Genomic DNA, 19,259 nt, shown 5'->3' on the forward strand with positions numbered 1-19,259 from the left:
AGCTCTTCTTGTACAATATTAATATCAATAATTAAAAAGTTGTATCTGGATAATAACACCTTTCCCTTTTTGCTCCTCCAGCCTTTCTAGCACTTTTGTAACAATTCCCTTGATAATCAAGGTGATAACATTCTCTCTGAAATGCCAAAGTGATTTTTGTTTTCCTGATTGAACGCTGACACTGTGACCTTGGGCAAGTAACTTACTTTCTCTTTACCTCAGTTATTTCTATGAAACAAGGATAATAAACACCTATTTCAGTGGTATTATTATGAGGATTAAACAAGTTACTATTTTTAAAGCACTAAGAATAGTTCCTGGTATGAAGCAAACATTGTTGAATAAATGATATTGTGCATCATACTCTATATGATGTATAAATATATGTGATCTGAGCCATAAAGTTTATAAAATCTAACATCTCTCTGCATAAGTTTATCACCTTGTGCAATCAGCCCCCATCCTCCCTTGTCATTAATGTTTATCAATATCACTTCTCTACCTGTGTCCTCTCATGCCTCAGTCTCCTCCCTTGCTCATCTCTTCTGTCCCAAGTCAGCATGCATGCTTTTCACAGTCTTTCTCTCATTCACTTCAGGTATAAAATAGACATTTTGGAGGTCCAAAGGTTTAAAGTTCTTATGAGCTGCTGTATTTTGGGAGGCTGCAGTGATGAGAAGGCATGTGAGGCGGAAAGCAGCCAGACTCTTCCAAGTAGGATGTCAGGACCTCATGTGGGAGAAAGGCCTGAGAAATACAGATTCTTTTGACTCAATCTTGTCCACATTGAGATTATTTTACATTCGTATGAAGTTATTTCACTGACTTCTGTGTTTGGATTTTGAGAATAGATTTGTTTTGGATCTCATATTCAGCAGACTCAGATTCTAGGGTTACATTTACCTCATTCTCAAGCTCCTTGAGACCAAAAAAACCCCAAAACAAACAAACAAAAAAATGTGGGCATGGGATAGGCCTAAAGCTTACTGAATAAATTCTGCTGTGCCTGTGCAAGAGTTGGATCATTGTCCAGATAATTGGTTATAGAAATTCCTAGAATGACTGTTGAAGTTTTCAACAAAGTAAGATCACTTCTTCAATTTTTACTGTCCCTTAAAATTTCAGCTAATCCTACTAGACACAGAATATATTCTATTAGTCCAATCTTCAACTATGCATAAGTATATCTTTCAGTCTAATTAGAATTCTAGGCTTTAAAATTAGATGGATATTTTGAAAACTACATCTGAAAATTTTGTATTGCTTGTGAATATATTTTTAAATACAAACTACTAAGCTCAGAAACAAAATTACTTAGGAGAACAAAGTTGTAAATATGTCTCCTTTACATTTATATGAGTATTTATACCATGCAATTTTAAGTCATTATCAAACAATCATTGGCTTGATATAAGATCAACATAATATTAACATCTCACAAATTTACTTTAACTGGAAACACCTACATAAAAGCAGATTAAAAGGTATTTTCAAATGAAATCACAAAATAATTATTTTCCTAGTGTATGAAAGCAACAGATAGTCAGCTGAATATGGGCCAAATTAAGAATTCGAGAGCCACTGACACTCTTAGTTACTATTTCCTAAACTAGATTAGCTGTATTCACTTTCTTTCAAATAATCCCTATTTTTTCACACTGTATTTTGAAGCTCTCATTGTTAAAGTCTAAATTATCCTTGACTATTTTGAATGCAGTGCTCTGTAAGTGGAAATAATGGAAATACAAGAAGTAATTGGCCTTTTTTTAAACAATTTTTTTAAACGATAATTTATATATTACAAATTTTACCCATTGTGTTGGTTCAATGATTTTGAGTAAATTTATACAGTTGTGCAACCATCATCATAATCTAGTTTTAGAACATTTCTACCACCTGAAAAAGTTACCTCATACCACTCTGCAGTCAATCCCTGCTTCCACCTCGAGCCCTATGGCAACCATTCTTCTGCTTTCTGCTTCTATATATTTGCCTTTTCTAGAATTTCATATAGACACAATCATACAATGTTTTTTGCCTGGCTTCTTTTACTCAGCATAATGTTTTTAAGGTTCATCTATGTTACAGTTTGTAACAATGTTTAATCCTTTTTTCCCTATTCCTTTTTATCAATGAATAGTATTGCAGTATATGGATATACCATATTTTTGTTTATTCATTCCCCAGTTGTGGACAGCTAGATTGTTTCCAGTTTTTGGCTATTATAAATAAAGTTACTATGAACTTTATTTGTGTACAATTTTTTTGTGGACATAGGTTTTCACTTCTCTTAGGCAGATGGCCAGGAGTGTTTAAATTTTGAGAAACTGCCACAGTTTTCCATGGTGACTGCCATTTTACATTCCTATTAGTGTCATATAAGTGTTCCAATTTGTCACCATTTTCACCAAGATTTCTATTATCTTTTTGATTATAGCCATCCTAGTGAATGAGAAGTGGTATCCTACTGTGGCTTTACTTTGAATTTCCCTAATGACTAATGATGTTAAACACATTTCATGTGCTTAGTAGCCATTAGTCATTGATTTTTTAGCATAGACTAATTTAAGAACTGGTATCCTATATGCAGGACAATGAAATTTTGCACACATACATATCTAGTATGTATGTATATATACACATACCTACGTAACTAGCACTTCATCAGGGTATAGCATGCCTGGCTTCTTACAGTTTAACACAAATTATTACTTTTACCACTTTCTGAACAATGAAAGACCCTTACAACTATTTAACTCCACTTATTCCTCTAACCTGTTTTGCTATTGTCATACACTCTACTTCCACATGTTAGAAGAACCCATAAGACATTATCATTGCTGTTTTAAGCAAGTAATACTCTTTAAAAATTTACATAATTACCCTTGTCTATGCTTTTTTTCTCCTCCTAAGGATTTAAGATCATTTTCTTTAAGCAGGCTTCCTGGAAGTAAATTCACTCAGCTTTTGTTTATCCAGAAAAATCTTTATTTTGTCTGAATTCTTAAAACCTCTTCTCCTGAATATATAATAGAACTCAAGGTTAGCATTTTTTTTTTCTTCAGCAATTTAAAGATGTCATTCTATGGTCTTCTGGTTTTCATAGTTCTGGTGAAGAGTCAGTGTTCAGACTTATTGTTGCCTTTTTGAGTTTACTGTGTTTTTTTTTCCCCTCTAGTTCCTTTTAAGACTTTCTGCTTTTACTTTTCAGCACTTTTTATTATGTTGTGCTCCATATATCTTCTACTAGAGAGGGTTTAACCTTTGCTATATTCTACCTATTGCTAATAGGTAGAAGAATTAGGGGTTGATTATCTGAATCCAATGAGGAATTGAGCTGTGTCCAGTCTGGGTTGTAAAGTTTTAGTAAGACCTAGTCCACCCGTGACTCACTCCTGTTCCTTGGACATTGTCACATGGCCCTCTTTGATTGATGGCTTGATGGTCTCTGTCTCCTTAGCTCTGAAAGACTATGAAAAATTCATTTTTGTTCTTTGGGGGTTTTGAGCTTGTGTCTCTACATTCCTGCCTACACAGCTTCAAAATATGGCAGATATCTTAAGGAGGGGAGAGTCATGTGTTTGCGACAGAGTCCTCTCTCCAGCTAGATTATTGTTTACTAAACACCATGAAATTCTGAGAGATTTCACTGTGTCTTAAAAGGTTCTGGCACAACTCTCTAGTCTCTCATACCACCTCAGAATTCAGCCATGCTGTGGAAGATAGGCCATTATGTATATTCAGGTGACCTCTAGTTTCCAGCTGATTGAGTTAACCCCACACAACTGCCAAATGCTTGCTGGATTCTCTTTTTCCCTTAGTCAAAGTCCTTCTACCCAGGCCAAGTCAGATCGATCCTCAGTTCCACACATAAAATCTACAAAATGTCTTCAGAAGTCATTAGCACATCTAGGAAGGGCTCTTCCCTGTCTGGAATCTTAATTTGAGTTATTTTCTGATTGCTTCAACAGATCTCCAGTGTATTTAAAAACATGATTTTTGTAACTTGTCTTTTGTTTTTTTCTAATTGTAGCACTGGAGGCTTTTAGAAGTAAATAACTTTTTTTTTTGTAGACATTTAGTTTACCTTGATTCACAGAAACAGGTTTCTAAAAAAGAAAAACAAAATAACTTTGACAATTTTCTTACCATTTTTCATTCAATATTAGCAGCAGAATGAAGGGTTTTCATTTTTCTTAACTTGCACTTCCAGTTCTTCAGAAATATCATGCTGAACTGTATCACTAAATTGAATTTCTGGAGTGAATATACAGTTAGGCCTCAGAATCAGTGATCCACCCACAAGTGGATGTGCCTATTTGATAAGACTTCAGTAAGCTTATCCTTCCACTCTCATCACCTTTCAAACAACCTGAAAATGTTTAAGCTCTAATCTAAGATTCATCTTTGAGAAACTATGTACAGAGTAATGGTTTTCGGTTTTTTACATTAACTATGCAGCTCAACAAAATAATTATATGCAACTCACTTTATATAAAGTATACTTAATTTTATTTAACTATGAGTTAATCAATAAATAATAATTATTTAGAATTTATTATTTATTGCTTTGCAGGGAAAGGGTTTACCAAAAAATGTATATGATAGTCTTTTTCCATCTGTTTCCAGTTTGGCTTGATATCCACAGATTACGAAAAGTCCAAATTTTGGGGAAAACTGATTGTATAAATGACAGAAATTTCAATAACTAGCATAACACTGATCATTTCTATATAATCCTACCAGATTGACATTGCTGTAGATAAATTTCAGTTTATTAATAGAATAGCTATTTATAGGAATAGGATAGGGGACTACTTTGGAAACAGCTTCTCTAACTTATAATTAGGTTATTGCTAAATGCTTGTTTTATAATTTATGAGATGCTGAACTTAGGCAAAGTTTAGCAAATAAAGTGATACACTGATATCTGAGGGTAAAAAGTTGGTAATATCATCTTAATGAAAGAATAAGATGACTGAGCAATATTGTATAATCTAAAATTTAATCTACATAGTTTATATTGGGTAGTTATCAACTCTTATTGCATCAAACACTGTTTTGGAGTAAATGTACTCACAGCTAATTGATGTTCTCATAGCCAAAGGATTTCCTAGGACCTAAGTCACTTATCTCTTTTAATTTAATTATAATCTCCTGACTACATAAGTTAAAATATATTTATTTTCCCATACTATGATCACATATTCACAGAATCATAGATCATATAATTCAAGACCCAAATGGTATCTTAGAGATTATCCCCCAAACTTCAATGTACAGTTTGTTAATCAAAGGCCTAGAAATGCTAAGTGAACTATTCAAAACCATAAGCTCTTACTGGCTTTTCATTTACACATTTTTTTCAATGAAGAACATTAACGTTTTCCTCCTTATCTTTCAGAAAGATGCATGATTTTAATAGAAACAAATCTGTGTAATTATTTTTAGAAGATAGAAAATTGATATATTCTTAAAAAAAAACAGCTTTAAAGCTGTTTTAGAAATAGAATCTTATTTTCCCATTTAGGACAACAAGATTTGAAATACAATGAGAAAGACCTTTATTATTACATCTTCATGGCACATTTTAGTTTTCTGATAAAGTCATAATAGTATGCCAAATAATTCATACGGTAGTGAATCGGGTCTCATTTTTTGGTATGTATTTAACCCATCTTTTCAGAATTAGGTTTAGGAGTAGTTTTTTCTGTGCTACCAGATTTTGTGTATATTTTTCACAAAAAATAAGGTTGTTCTGTAACCAATAACTATATAGATCTTAGCTAAACTTTCATTTGTCACTTTACTGTGCTTACTTTTAGGTAAGGATATATTGTATTAGAGTGAAGTCTTGGCAGTGATGGAAAAGGCAGATTAAATATAGAAATGTTTTCCTTTTTTCTGTTGTGATAGAGAAAACAATGGAAACTGGAATCAGCAGGGTTGGTTCCTTCGGAAGGTAAAGGAAAGATCTGTTCTCGGCCTTTCTCCTTGACTTGTAGATGGCCATCTTCTTCCTGTGTCTTTTCATATCGTCTTATCTCTATGGCTATCTCTGTGTCCAAATTTTCCCTTTTTATAAGGACACCAGTCATTTGGGATTAGGGGTTTACTCTACTCCGGTATGAGCTCACCTTAACAAATTGCATCTACACTGACCCTATTCCCAAATAAGATCATTTTCTGAGGTATAGGGTGTTAGTTAGGAACTCAGTATGTGAAGTTGGAGGCAAGGAACAAAATTCAACCAATAACCGTTAAGTGAGCCTAAGCATTTACCCTTGGCTTGCCGTATGGTCCTTTGCCTCTCCTAGGCATCAACAATTGGGAAGTGATTTAAAAACCTTTCTGAAAAATAGCATGCCAAATCCAATCAATTGCTAGTGCAAGTGATAGAATAGAAAGTCCAAAGATTATGATTCTTAGAAAATAGAAGGGTTAGAATAGAATGTAGAATTTAGTTAGTAGATCTGATTTTGAATAAATCCACTATTTGCATTATAGTGACATAAAAAAAGGAGGTTGTGAAACCATTCTATTAAATTACATAAACAATGCAAAATTTCTCAAGTGAAGTAAAACTTTAGTGAACATTAAAAAGTTAGTTAATTTGTAGTGAGATTATGCATGTAAATAAGTGACTGACATATCTATCACCAATCTCCCTCTAACTTTGCAGTCATAGAGAAGAACACAGTAGGCTGGGCTTGGTGGCTCACATCTGTAATCCTAGCACTCTGGGAGGCCTACTCCAGAGGAGGATCGCTTAAGCTCAGGAGTTCGAGACCAGCAAGAGCGAGACCCTGTTTATACTAAAAAAATAGAAAGAAATATGCCGGACAACTAAAAAAATAGAAAAAAAAATTAGCCAGGCATGGTGGCACATGCCTGTATTCCCAGCTACTCGGGAGGCTGAGGCAGGATTCCTTGAACCCAGGAGTTTGAGGTTGTTGTGAGCTAGGCTGACACCACAGCACTCTAGCCCTGGCAACAGTGAGACTGTGTCTCAAAAAAAAGAAAAAAAAGCAAAGAACACAGTGAATTGATTTCTAACTTATAAACCTGACCTCATTTATACCATGCTATAGACACTGCCATCAAACACAGAAATCTAATTACTTCCCTCTCCCCCATGTTTGTCAGTGGTTCCTTTGCTTATAGGATAAAGATTAAATTCCTTTGTAAGCTGCCAGTCCAGCATCATCACTAAGCTTCTATAATACTGAACTACTAGTTGATCCCTAAACAAGTCAGGCTCTCTCAAAGGCCTTTCTGTTTTTTTTGTTTTTTTTTTTTATCTCCACTGCTCTACATTCTCCATTTCAATTCTACTCAAATGTTACTTTCATAGAATGCTTTCTCTACTTCCCTATAGTCTCAGGTGATTGTCTTATGCTCCCATTATTGAAAAATTTTAATTATTATGTGTACTGTTCCCTGTTTTTGTCCTCCTCCACACCATAAATTTTCTGAGGGTATTGACTATGACCTTTCATCTTTCTATTTCTATTGCTAAGCTCAGTGCTTGGCATAATTAGTAAACAGTTCTTGAATGCCGAATTCTTATTTAAGCACAACTTATTTATGCTGCAGTTGTTTTTTTAAAAAGAATATATTTTAAAAATATAAAATTTAGTACATCTTAAAAGTATAATGCATTAGTGATCTGTTTATTGCTATTGAATAAAGTAGTATGATTTATTTTGTTTATTTGGATTTTTGTGTGCTTTTGTAGCATTTTTATAACTGATTTTGTAGATATGTAGAAGATTCAGGCAGACATAAGAATGTTATAAATCAAAGATTATGATTAATAAAATTCTGGGACCCTTAAATACAAGAAAATACTTTTTTTCTTTCTGAAAAACTGCCACTTCATTATTTATTTTATTGTGGTAAAACAAGTTACCATTTTAACCATTCTTAAGGGTACAGTTCACTGGCATTAAGTACATTCACAATGTTCAGCAACCAGTACCCATTTCTAAGGAAAATACATTTTTTAAAATCTCGTTTTTATTAATAAATCTAGGTAAAGAACTGCTGGTTCTTAAGTACTATTGAGTATGATTATCACATACAAACCAAACAGGAGCATAGCCTAACAAATGCCGGTAAACTTACTGAAAAATTAAGACAGAACACTTAACATCTGTCGAAACAGTCAGTGCAACCTATAGGCCAATAATAAGGTGGGGAAAACCCCTTGAAACTAAATGCAACACAGAAATAGCATACTAATATGTCAGTTAAAATCCTCCTACCTTGGAACAAGCAGCACGTGAAGCTGGCGAGCGGTAAGGTAAGGTAGCCTTGGTGCGCTCTCGCTAGATTTTAAAACAGGTTCTAAACGCTGTAAAATGTGGCTGTAGGCAGCTTGGCGAATATATGCAACTGGGGGTGGTATGGGGGAGCATCCGGTGCTTTCGTGGGAGCCTCAGTTCTTAAAAACCATCACGTTAGAGGGAAGGGGCCGTGAATACCCGGGCGAGGGCTAAGCCGGCCAGAGGCAGGCGGCCGCCAGGGCCCGGGGCGCGGGGTCCCCGGGGGCTCCGGGCCTGGAAAGCCCGACTGCGCGGGGGGCGGGCCGGGAGAGGCCGCCGCCGCCCCTTCGGGACCCGAGGGCTCCCTTGTTTACCTCCCAGCATTTGACACCCGAGACAAAGAGGGAGGGGAGGCGGGATCCCGAGTTAAACTCCCCGGGCGGGAAGTGTCCCGCTTTAAGACGGTTTTGTAACACCTCACGAGAGGCGGGAACCGCTGCCCCCGCCCCTTTCCGAGGCCCCGGGCCTCGTCTCCCTCGGGTCCCCCGCCAGCCTCAGCGACCAGAGGGGGAGCTGGGCGCTCGCTCCGCCAGGCACACTTCTCGGTCGCCCCGCACCCGGTACTATTCTCCGGACGGCGCGGGGAGACCCCGCGGGGCCTCAGCGCAGCGACTACAGCTCCCAGGAGCCAGCGCTGCGGGCCGAGCTGGCGCGGAGGAGAGACAGGCCTAAGAGCGGTCGGATGGAGTCAGTCGGGGCAGGCTTCTCGGGTACCTTACCGCCCACAAACCGAGCCCCCGCGGTAGCCCAGCCCGGGAGCACAACCCCCCAGCTCCCCGACTTCGGATTTTTAAATCTGGCGGGACTTTCCCCCTCGAGCCAACCACTCCCACCGTCTACAGCCCTAGCCAGTCAGCGTGAGGCCCGCCATTTTTCAAACCTTTTTCCCGCCGCCAATCAGGATCGAGCAGTACATTCCTCCCCTGACCGGTTCTAACGGGTCTGGGAGTTAACGACCTGGGCGACCCACCGAACCTGCTAGGCTGGGGCTGGAGGGCCGGGCCCAGCGAGACACCGGCCAATCGTAAGCCTCCATGGTGAGGGGGCGGGGACTCTTCAGGTTTGAATAATCGTCGGAACCAATGAAAGAGGTGGGGGTGTGGTCTGTGGCCGGCTCGTCAAGTTACCGTGGCGCGGAGAACTCTGCAAAACAAGAGGCTGAGGATTGCGTTAGAGGTAAACCAGTTCTCGCCGGAGCCCGGGGAGGGAGCGTCGCTGTGGTCTGCGGCTGCTGTGAGGGACTCTGAGGAGAAGCTCGAGCAGGCAAGAATCCCCTCCGAACCCTCGGGCTCGTGGGCTCGCTGTCCCCCTTCCCTCAGGGCCGCCTCCGCGGTCTCCGCTCTCCGGCTTTCGGGGCTCGGCCCGGCGGGCGGCGAGCGGAGTTGGGGTGCGGGCTGGCGAGGGCCGGGGCTGTGGGGGGCGGGCGGAAGGCGGGAAGCTCGCCGGGCCCGGTTCCAGGAGTTTTTTGAATGTCGGTCGCGAGGCGATGAGCGCAGTCTCCGAGGGCGGCTGGCGACACGGCAGCCGGGGGGCATTTCTGTCAGGGAGCGGCTTTCGAGGGCGCGCGCGGCGTCCCCGGCCTCGGCAGAGGGCGGCGGCCGCGGCGTCTCGGGCCCCGGAGGAACTAGCGGAGCCCGCGTGCGGGGTGCTCGGCCGCGGCTGTGCGGGCCGGGCCGGCCGGGGGGCGGGGGCGCGGGCGGGGCGGGCGCGGGTTTGCGCGGGAAGCTGCGCCCCGCGGGTGCCCGCCCTGGCGGTCGCGGGCCCCGCGCCGACGGTCCGGCCCTCTCCCCGCCAGGTAGACGCCGTGCTGCCGCCATGGGCAAAGGAGACCCCAACAAGCCGAGGGGCAAAATGTCCTCCTATGCCTTCTTCGTGCAGACCTGCCGGGAAGAGCACAAGAAGAAGCACCCGGACTCCTCCGTGAATTTCGCCGAATTCTCCAAGAAATGTTCGGAGAGATGGAAGGTGAGGCCGGAGGGTTTTCAGGTGTGTTTTCGGCTGAGGGCCTTAAGCGGGCAGCTAACTTGTAAGTTTAAACTTTTTTGGTGACTTCCCCAAATTTCTGAAGAGATTTAAGTGGACCGTTTTAGGTTTTTGCTTAAGACTACACAAGCTGTTAACTAAGGGAAATGTGGCCCTTAAAGAGGATCTTGGTGTTTGGAGTTGCATAACTTACAAGTTTGCTGTATTTTCTTCGGATTATTTTATGCCCACAGACCATGTCTGCAAAGGAAAAGTCGAAGTTTGAAGATATGGCAAAAAGTGACAAAGCTCGCTATGACAGGGAGATGAAAAATTATGTTCCTCCCAAAGGTGATAAGAAAGGAAAGAAAAAGGATCCCAATGCTCCTAAAAGGCCACCGTAGGTTTTTTTTTTTTTTTTAATCAACCAAATTGCCCCTTGGATTTTTTCCTTCAGTTTATTAACTCTGCTGTTTCCTTTTAGATCTGCCTTCTTCCTGTTTTGCTCTGAACATCGCCCAAAGATCAAAAGTGAACACCCAGGCCTATCCATTGGGGATACTGCAAAAAAATTGGGTGAAATGTGGTCTGAACAGTCAGCCAAAGATAAACAACCTTATGAACAGAAGGCAGCTAAGCTAAAGGAGAAATATGAAAAGGTACATCGTCCTTTTCTCTTTTAAAAGCTGAGATTAAAATTAGATGGATATTTTCTAAAGAAGCATGTTGGAAATAGGTATGAACTGTAGAAAGCTGGGAAATTTAGTTAATCTTATATTAATGGTTATCAGTTATGTTGTGAAAGGGTCTAATGAAAATTGTACACTGAAGGCAACACAGGGTAATTGAAACCTTTTCTTTTGATGGAAACCAGAGTTTGTAGCACTGGATTCTTGCATATAGACTCATTTGTAGTTACTGTAGTTATTGTAAGTCTGTTTTTTAAAAATGGAGCGCCAAATATGTAGAATTGTGTCTAAAATGTGAAGGGTGGCGGCTGACTACCTGAGGTAAAGGGAAGTTAGTGAAAGTACTGATACTGATCTAATGTTACCCCTGAAATTTTACATCATAAACTTTTTAAAGCCTAGAGGGAACAAATACTCTTAAAACTGATTACCTTTTTAGACAGTGGTTAGGGGTATTGGTCAATAATCTTAGATTGTTTACAACAAAGTGGTTTTCACAGTTGAGTAATGATACCAGATGCTGATTTTTATTTTTTTGACAATATTTCAGGATATTGCTGCATACCGTGCCAAGGGCAAAAGTGAAGCAGGAAAGAAGGGCCCTGGCAGGCCAACAGGCTCAAAGAAGAAGAATGAACCAGAAGATGAGGAAGAAGAGGAAGAGGAGGAAGAAGATGAGGACGATGAGGAGGAGGAGGAAGATGAAGAATAAATGGCTGTCCTGTAATGATGCGTATGGAGTGTGTGTGTATGCTCAGGCAATTGTTTTGCTAAGAATGTGAATTCAAGTGCAGCTCAATATTAGCTCAGTATAAAAACTGTACAGATTTTTTGTATAGCTGATAAGATTCTTTGTAGAGAAAATACTTTTACAAAAAATACAGGTTGTAGCTTTTTGAGGGGCTACTACATACAGTTAGATTTTAAAGCTTCTGATTGTTGAATGTTCTAAATATTTAATGGTTTCTTTAATTTCTTGACTTGTGTATTGGTAGCACAGCAAACTGATAGGAATTAGTATCAATAGTAAATTTTGGGTTTTTTAGGATGTTGCATTTTGTTTTTTAAAAAAAATTTTGTAATAAAATTATGTATATTATTTCTATTGTCTTTTTCTTAATATGCTAAATTAACTTTCACTTTAAAACAAAGAACAAGGACTGGAGCAGTGTCAACTTTTTTATGTTTCTGCCTGTAGTTCTTAGACACAGTTGATTTAAAAAGTGTTTTGAGGCCTAAAAGAAAACCAAACATGCCTATATTCCAGCGTGTTCTTTAAAAATCAATCTGGAATTCAGTGAACTTTAAAAATTAATCTATGTAGTTCTACAGGAGGATTTTAAGTTTTCTTGATATTTCTTCTGTTCATTCATTAGCTAACTTGTTCCTCAGGGTTTTGGTGTTTTCTTTTTAACCTAACACTTTGTTTTTTGGGGAAATTTCTCTTTAAGAAGACAAGGATGTGAATCCATACCTAAAAGCACATAAACTTTAAACAAGAATCACTAACAAGTTCAAATTTTCTTTTAAATTGAACTAGTTCAAGAATACCAGAGTAGATTTAGAATTAGTCACCCCTTGTCTGTGGGTTATAAGACCCCCAGTGGATGCCTGAAACCGCCCTTAGTACCAAACTATATATACTGTTTTTTCTTATATGTGCATAGCTATGATAAAGTTTAATTTATAAATCAAGCACAGTAAGAGATTAACAAAAATAAAATAGAACAATTGTAGGAATATACTGTAATGTGTGAATGTGGTCTCAATATTTTTACTGCACTGCTGGTAACTAAAACCACAGAAAGTGAAACTACAGCAAGGGAAGACTGCTGTATATCTTTTAAAAATCAGTTTGGTCTTAAGCTTTGAAATTCTGTATAGCCTAAGAAAGCATTTGAGATGGTTATGATATCCTATGACTAATTTAACTGAATTTCACTAGGGTTTGTATTTACAGGGGAGGGCAGGTATTAGGAATGCTTGGTTGAGGAAGAAGTTGCTAAAACTATTAGGAATAATTATTAGGTTATTAGTGAAACTTGGCAATCTGTTGGCTAACTGCATATAGCAGCAAACTTTTTGTTGACAATTTTATAGTTAAACTTGACAATCTTGGTTACATACCAGGTTTTAAAATAGAAGTCAATATTACCCAACAATGGAAGTTTTGGTTGTCACTTATGTCATATTTGGTAAGGATGATTTTATTTCTTAAACAGGAAATACTAACCAAAGTTTTGTTCAATAGAATTCAGGTATTAGCATAATTACCAGAGCAAATGGACTCAAGTAAAGTCTTTAACATCTTTATGATTGCTCTCTATTAATGTAATCCCAAACTTTGATTGGGATAGGCCTCCCAAAGCCATGAAAGAACTGTTAAGTTTGCCTATATAAAAAATAAGAAATCTCTACATTCAAACTTGGGATTTTCACTGATCACAAAATGAAAACTAATTTTCAGTGTTTTCTAGTGTTAAATGACTTAATACTCTGAAACATTTGGGGTAAGGTATATTAGAGATATATCTATGTCAGGATCCCAGCCCCTTAGTTCTACCAAATAAATGCTAGCAGTATGAACTTTACCTCAGAGGTTACTTCTCCTATGGGGTCAATAGCTACTTCATGGTGTTTCAAGAGTCTCGTGCTCTGATGACAGCCAGGCTGGAGAGTCTTCACAGTGTTTTAATGATAAGAATGTTAAAGTATTTTGAAATGGTACCCACTGCACAGAAGAGATGTTAAATAAGAGTTTCTAAAATTGAAATAGAGTAGTAGTCTGTTTCCTTAAGAATTTCTAAGTACATAAATTAGACCCAAGAGGCAGACCTGTGAGTTCCTTGTCACCTTTCTTTTTGAGAGTCTTTGTGACTTCCTTCATTCTGTTCTCTATATCTTAAGTTTCTAAGCTAAGAACAACTCATTCTTTTAATCAAGAGCTGCTCCAGAATAACCTCAGGATTTGTGATGGGTCCTGCCTGGCTCATGTTTGATATTCTGTAAGAGTGGATCAAAATTCCAAATCTTGAAAGACTAAACCAGGAAATTCTCAATAATCATGACTTGGTGACTTCAAGGAGTGAATATGTTGGAAAACACTGAAATGAAGGTAAGAATTAAGTCCTATCCCAGATCAGCCACTATTAGGAGGTGTGTGTGAAAACCTTTTTTTTTAAGAATATGTAGTGGATAGTTTATATTTTTTATTGATTCCTGGATACCTTGTTCTCTCAGGGGGCAACCTGAACAATGCAATAATTTATCCTTCAAGAAAGACGTAATCATAATGTGTGTGTGCTTATTGGTATTACACACGTGGAAGCTTACTATTAATGTATACAAGTATATTTTTCTCCTTAATCTCATCATTTTGGAGATCTCAGTACAACAGCTGTCACATTCTTTTAGTTACCTGTGTAGTATCCCATTGAATAGATCATAATTCAACCAGTTCCCTAAGGATAATTATGTATGCATTTTTTTCCTTAAAGAAAAATGTTGGTGTGAATATCCTTGTATGTGATGTCACACATGAAAAAAGTCCTGTAAGTGGAGTACCTGGGCCAACGGGCATGCACATTTAAAAATTTGCTAGTTAAAATAGCTAAAACTTAATATATACCAAAAACTTGCTCTTGTTCTGCTAAAATTGCTCTCAACAGAAGTTGGACTAATGCTCCACAGCAATGCATGTTTTGTAGTTCCTGTTTCCTCATCTCAGCAACATAGTAGTTCTCAAACTTAGTCTTTGTTAATTCTGATATGTATGTAAATTGTTTTTCCTATTAGGAGTTTAGTTATTTTTTATGTTTAAAAGCCATTTGTGTTCTTTCCTGTGGTGTTTTCTCATTGGTCTGTTTATTAATAATTCATGTGTATTAAGGAAAATGACCCTTTGTGACACGTAAATATTTTTCTCTGTCATTTGTCTTTTGACTTTATGATGCTTTTTTCATGCAGAGGTTTCTTATTTTTATGTAGGCAAATTTATCAGTTCTTTCCCTGATTTGTTTTTTTGGGAGGCCTTTCCCACTCAAAGATTATAAAACTGAAAGACCATAAAAACAATTGTACATTGGTTTCTTTTTTTAAAAAATTTAATTAAATCTTTGATCCTTCTGGAATTTATTTTGGTGCAAAGACTAAGGTGGGGGCTCAAATTTCTTTCCTAGTATCAGTCACTACTTTTGTTTTTTCATATATAAAAGCAGGGATGGGTTAGAAGATCCTAAAGTCCCTTAGGTAGCAAAGCACTCACTGCAAACTTGGCCAATAGATGACAGTATGCTTTTTGGTAAGTATTTAGCCTTTTCACAGCATCGTTTACTTTAAACAGTAAATCATAAGCTTGTCTGAGAATTGTACAACATCTTAAACCTGACTTTTGATTGCTATATATATCACTAAAAATGTTTTACAAGGCAGTAGTGATATTATTTCTTGGAGAATAGCAAGAAGAAAGCTAAAGGGGTTGTTAGCCATGGCATAAGATTTAGTCCTTTAAAATGGAACTTCATACCTTTCTAGAAATAAGCATTTGGGGATTAGTTCTTTATGAGATTCTTACTAAGAGACTTGACATTTTTAGGATATTTATTGACATTAGGAAATGCAGACCTATAGAGACTAGACAGGGAAAAGGGCTGGATGTCGTGAAGTGAAGGAGCCTATGGGAAAGTAAGCTCCCCAGGAGTTTGAGGCTGCAGTGAGCTATGATGACACCACTGCATTCCAGCCTGGGCAACAGCAAGATGCTGTCTCAAAAAAAAAAAATGTGAGGGCGGTGAAATTTGTTTTTGTATACTCTTGTACCCTTAGTGCCAAAAACAGTGTTCTATGTATATTGATAAACATACAAATACTTGGGATAAAGGGAACAGCTTAGTCATGTTGCTCGATGGAAGTGTAGGATTCTCAGATCTCCCAAATTTTCAAGTGGAACCAGAAATCTATATTTAAAAAATTGTGAAATCTGAATTTTAAATACAGCATTGGCAGTGAATTCAAAATTTCAGGTCAAAGAACAAATGTTTATGGTAGAGATTCTGCACAAATGTCATCAGTTTGCCACTTCTATATAAATTGTGTAGGTAAATAAAAGATTATTAATAGTAAGTTTACTTGAAGCAGGTCAGTTGATAAAGTTTATGTATACCTTACAGCTAAGCATTGTTTTTATAATTAAGAAACCTTTCTTGCCCTGATAGAAAATTCAGCTTTTTATCCTGCAGTAAAGGTAAATATAGACAGGTTTCTTTTTTTTCTTCTTCATGTCAGATGGGTTATGTGCCGACGTCTTAACAAAGATTGAGGGAGGCACATCTCACGCATGTGCATGAAAACCCAGTCATGCTTGTGAACTACAAAAAGATCCAGACAGAAGTTTCAATGGAACTTCATTGTGTTACTAAGCCTTTATTCTTCAGAACTTAACAGTGCAGACTTCTTTTAATGAGCCTCATCCTAGGTGTTACTACGTCTATAGAATAGTGACTTAGGAGCACAACTGGACTGTCACATTTAAAGGAAAGAAAAATAACTTTTGAGCAGTATGTAGCTTACATTTCAGAACTGGAAATGGCCTTCATATCATTTAGTCCAGTCTCCTTTCTTTAGAAAGAAATGGCAACCAACTTGGACATTGTCCTAGGGCAGGTAAGAGAGAGTAAAACTCATTCACATTTATATAATTCTTTAGTTCTTCACATTTTTCCAAAAAATTACATGGTTTATGCAAAAAAAAACAATTGTAAAAATATAAAGGGAAAAAACAAGATTATGAAAAATTAAAAGTGAGGTGGTGAATCAGTTTGAATAAGGCTCTGTTTCTCTTACTGGTTTGGTCATACCAGACAACTTATAACTGCTGTTTCCTCATCTGTAAAATTTGAAATTTTTTTGAGGATTAAGTGAGGTAATACATTTATCCTATTGGCAAGAGATAGTAAATGCTCAATAAATATTAGCTAAAAGCATATACATACCAAGGTATATGAGTTAATACAGGTGCTGATAGAGTATCAGATTCAGTTCTGGGATTCTTGACAGTCTAGGTGGAGAAGAAAATTGTTACATGGAAAACACATGTTTTTAGGAGAGTTTTTCCTAGCACCAAATGTAAATTCATCCCACAGGGTTCTAGGCATATTGAGTGCTGGAATTGATTGTCTTTGACCCCAATACTGAATTTGTGGACTTGGACAAGTTATTTAACCTCTCATGTATAAAAGTGCAACTTGATGTATATTTACTTTTAGTTGCTTTTGATATTTATAAAAGGTCTGAATGAAGTCTTTTAGGAATTATCTTTTTCACTTAACCCTATATTACTGAAACTTGTTTATAACTAGTTTATTCATATCACAATTCATCCACTCTCCTGTTGATGGGCATTTAGGTTGCTTCCAAGGTGTTTGCTATTACAAATGGTAGTGCTATAAAAATTGCTGTATAGATCTGGTACTCAAGTGCACTCCCCTCCACTGACCTGCCTTGTAAATTCCAGCTGTTTTAGAAGCCCCAAACTCCCTCTCTGCCTCCTCAGCTCAGGGATATCACCACTCAGCTCCACTCTTTGTATCATGGTTGGGAACATTCTCCCCAAAAAACAGACATGGTGAACCTGAGGTTTACCCATGTATTTCCCTTCTTTTAAATATCAGTCTGCTTTGACTGTTACCCAATTCCTGAAAACAGTTGCTTCATATATTTTGTTGTTTTATGGTTTAGGATAGGATAAGTCCAATACCAATTACTATGTCATAGCCAGAAGTATAAGTCTATTCCTCTCTATTTTCTACTAGAAGTTCTAATTTTGTTTTGGGCTTTTAATCCTTAATACAACTGGAGTTTATTTGCCCCAGGAGAAATTTAAAGATAATTTAAAGGATGCACTATCTGAGATATTCTTCAAGATGCACTTAGTTCTATCCAAGAATTGAACTGAAAACTACATTCTGCACAGGCTATGTGATTGGCATGAGGTGGAGATAATTTTTTCCCTTAAGGTAATCATTTCACCCCCAGTTTCTTTAACTTCTGGTCTTCATTTCTTCACTTGTAAAGTTGGTGGGGGGGAGGTAATGATATCTGATATATGAAACACATGCACACACACAGTATTTACGGAGGTCTGCAACATAGCTGTCTTACTCTTCTGATTAAAGACAGATTTTAAGACTTTGAAACTTGAATAATAGTTAACATTTATATTACCTTGACTATGTGCCAGGAACTATTCTAAGCACTTTAGGTATGTTAACTCTTTAAATCCTAATGACAGCCCTATAAAATAGGCACTATTATTTCCCCCATTCTACAAATGAGGAAACTGAGGTATAAGAGGTTAAATAATTCATACCCAAGGTCATACAGATAATTCATAGTGGAACAGGGACTCGAATACAGACTTTATAGAGTCCACCATACTGAATATACTGCCATTCAGTTGAGCAGATTTTAATATTCTATTATGAAAATTAAGGAGCCCTCCATCTACCTCTGCTCAGATGTAGGCCTGAGGCCCAATTCATTCAGAAAACAAATCTACCAATGTTCTATTATGAGCATTTTATAACCTTAAAAATCAGAATTAGAAAGCAATTATTGGATCTAATTTAGAGAGTGTCTTTTTAATCTCAAGTTCCAGGTATAGTGGTCCCCCAAAACAATTCTCTCTTCTGTCCAGTTTCTTACAACAGATTGTTTCTAATGAATAAGATACACTTTCGTAGTGCTCAATACTTTTTGGTGGCTCTCACATGGAATAATTTGCATATATCTAAACTATTGGCCTACTAGATATCTGGCTCTGGTCTGGTTAGGTACCTGCCATGTTTTCCATTGAATTGTATATGGAGTGTTTTTTCTTTTCAATTACATTCTGTCCAGAAATGAAATATATTTCAAGATCCCTGTAAGAGACTATCTTAAGAAATAAGTGAGCCCCTATTTAGCCTGGTGCTGTCACTTTTTCAATTTTCTTAGCCTACCTCTACAGCACTTAAGAATTGGGAGACATGACATTAAGTCAGTTGAGACAAATCAACACAGCCACTTACTTGAATCTGTTAGCAGTCATGTCTTCTCTTGACGTGTTGTGTTTTGTACCACAGGTCCTATGGACTATGTCTAATCTATGTCTAATTTCATTTCTCTTCTCTCTACTCACTTATTCTGTCAGGTTGTAAAGAATTTTGATTTAAAGACATTTTTGCTTCTAGTAAGAAATTATATGGTATAATCCACTACTAAGAAAGATATATGTTGCTAGGGT

General features: G+C 37.7%; 1 protein-coding gene and 1 non-coding gene across 2 annotated transcripts; one reads left to right on the forward strand and one right to left on the reverse strand.

Moving 5' to 3' along the window:
* Positions 1–9,486: 9,486 nt before the first annotated feature.
* Positions 9,487–12,077, forward strand: HMGB2 (high mobility group box 2). Its single transcript, XM_045552499.1, has 5 exons — positions 9,487–9,590; positions 10,123–10,292; positions 10,544–10,689; positions 10,774–10,948; positions 11,529–12,077. The coding sequence occupies exons 2-5, from the start codon at positions 10,143–10,145 to the stop codon at positions 11,688–11,690; spliced, it is 633 nt and encodes a 210-aa protein (XP_045408455.1). The 5' UTR covers positions 9,487–9,590; positions 10,123–10,142; the 3' UTR covers positions 11,691–12,077.
* Positions 12,078–16,255: 4,178 nt separating this feature from the next.
* LOC123639081 lies at positions 16,256–16,356 on the reverse strand. The gene has a single exon (XR_006735645.1). It is a non-coding gene; the product is annotated as a small nucleolar RNA U13 (small nucleolar RNA).
* Positions 16,357–19,259: the final 2,903 nt, after the last annotated feature.

This window comes from Lemur catta, chromosome 5 (assembly GCF_020740605.2).
Source record: "Lemur catta isolate mLemCat1 chromosome 5, mLemCat1.pri, whole genome shotgun sequence".
NCBI classification, from domain to species: domain Eukaryota; kingdom Metazoa; phylum Chordata; class Mammalia; order Primates; family Lemuridae; genus Lemur; species Lemur catta.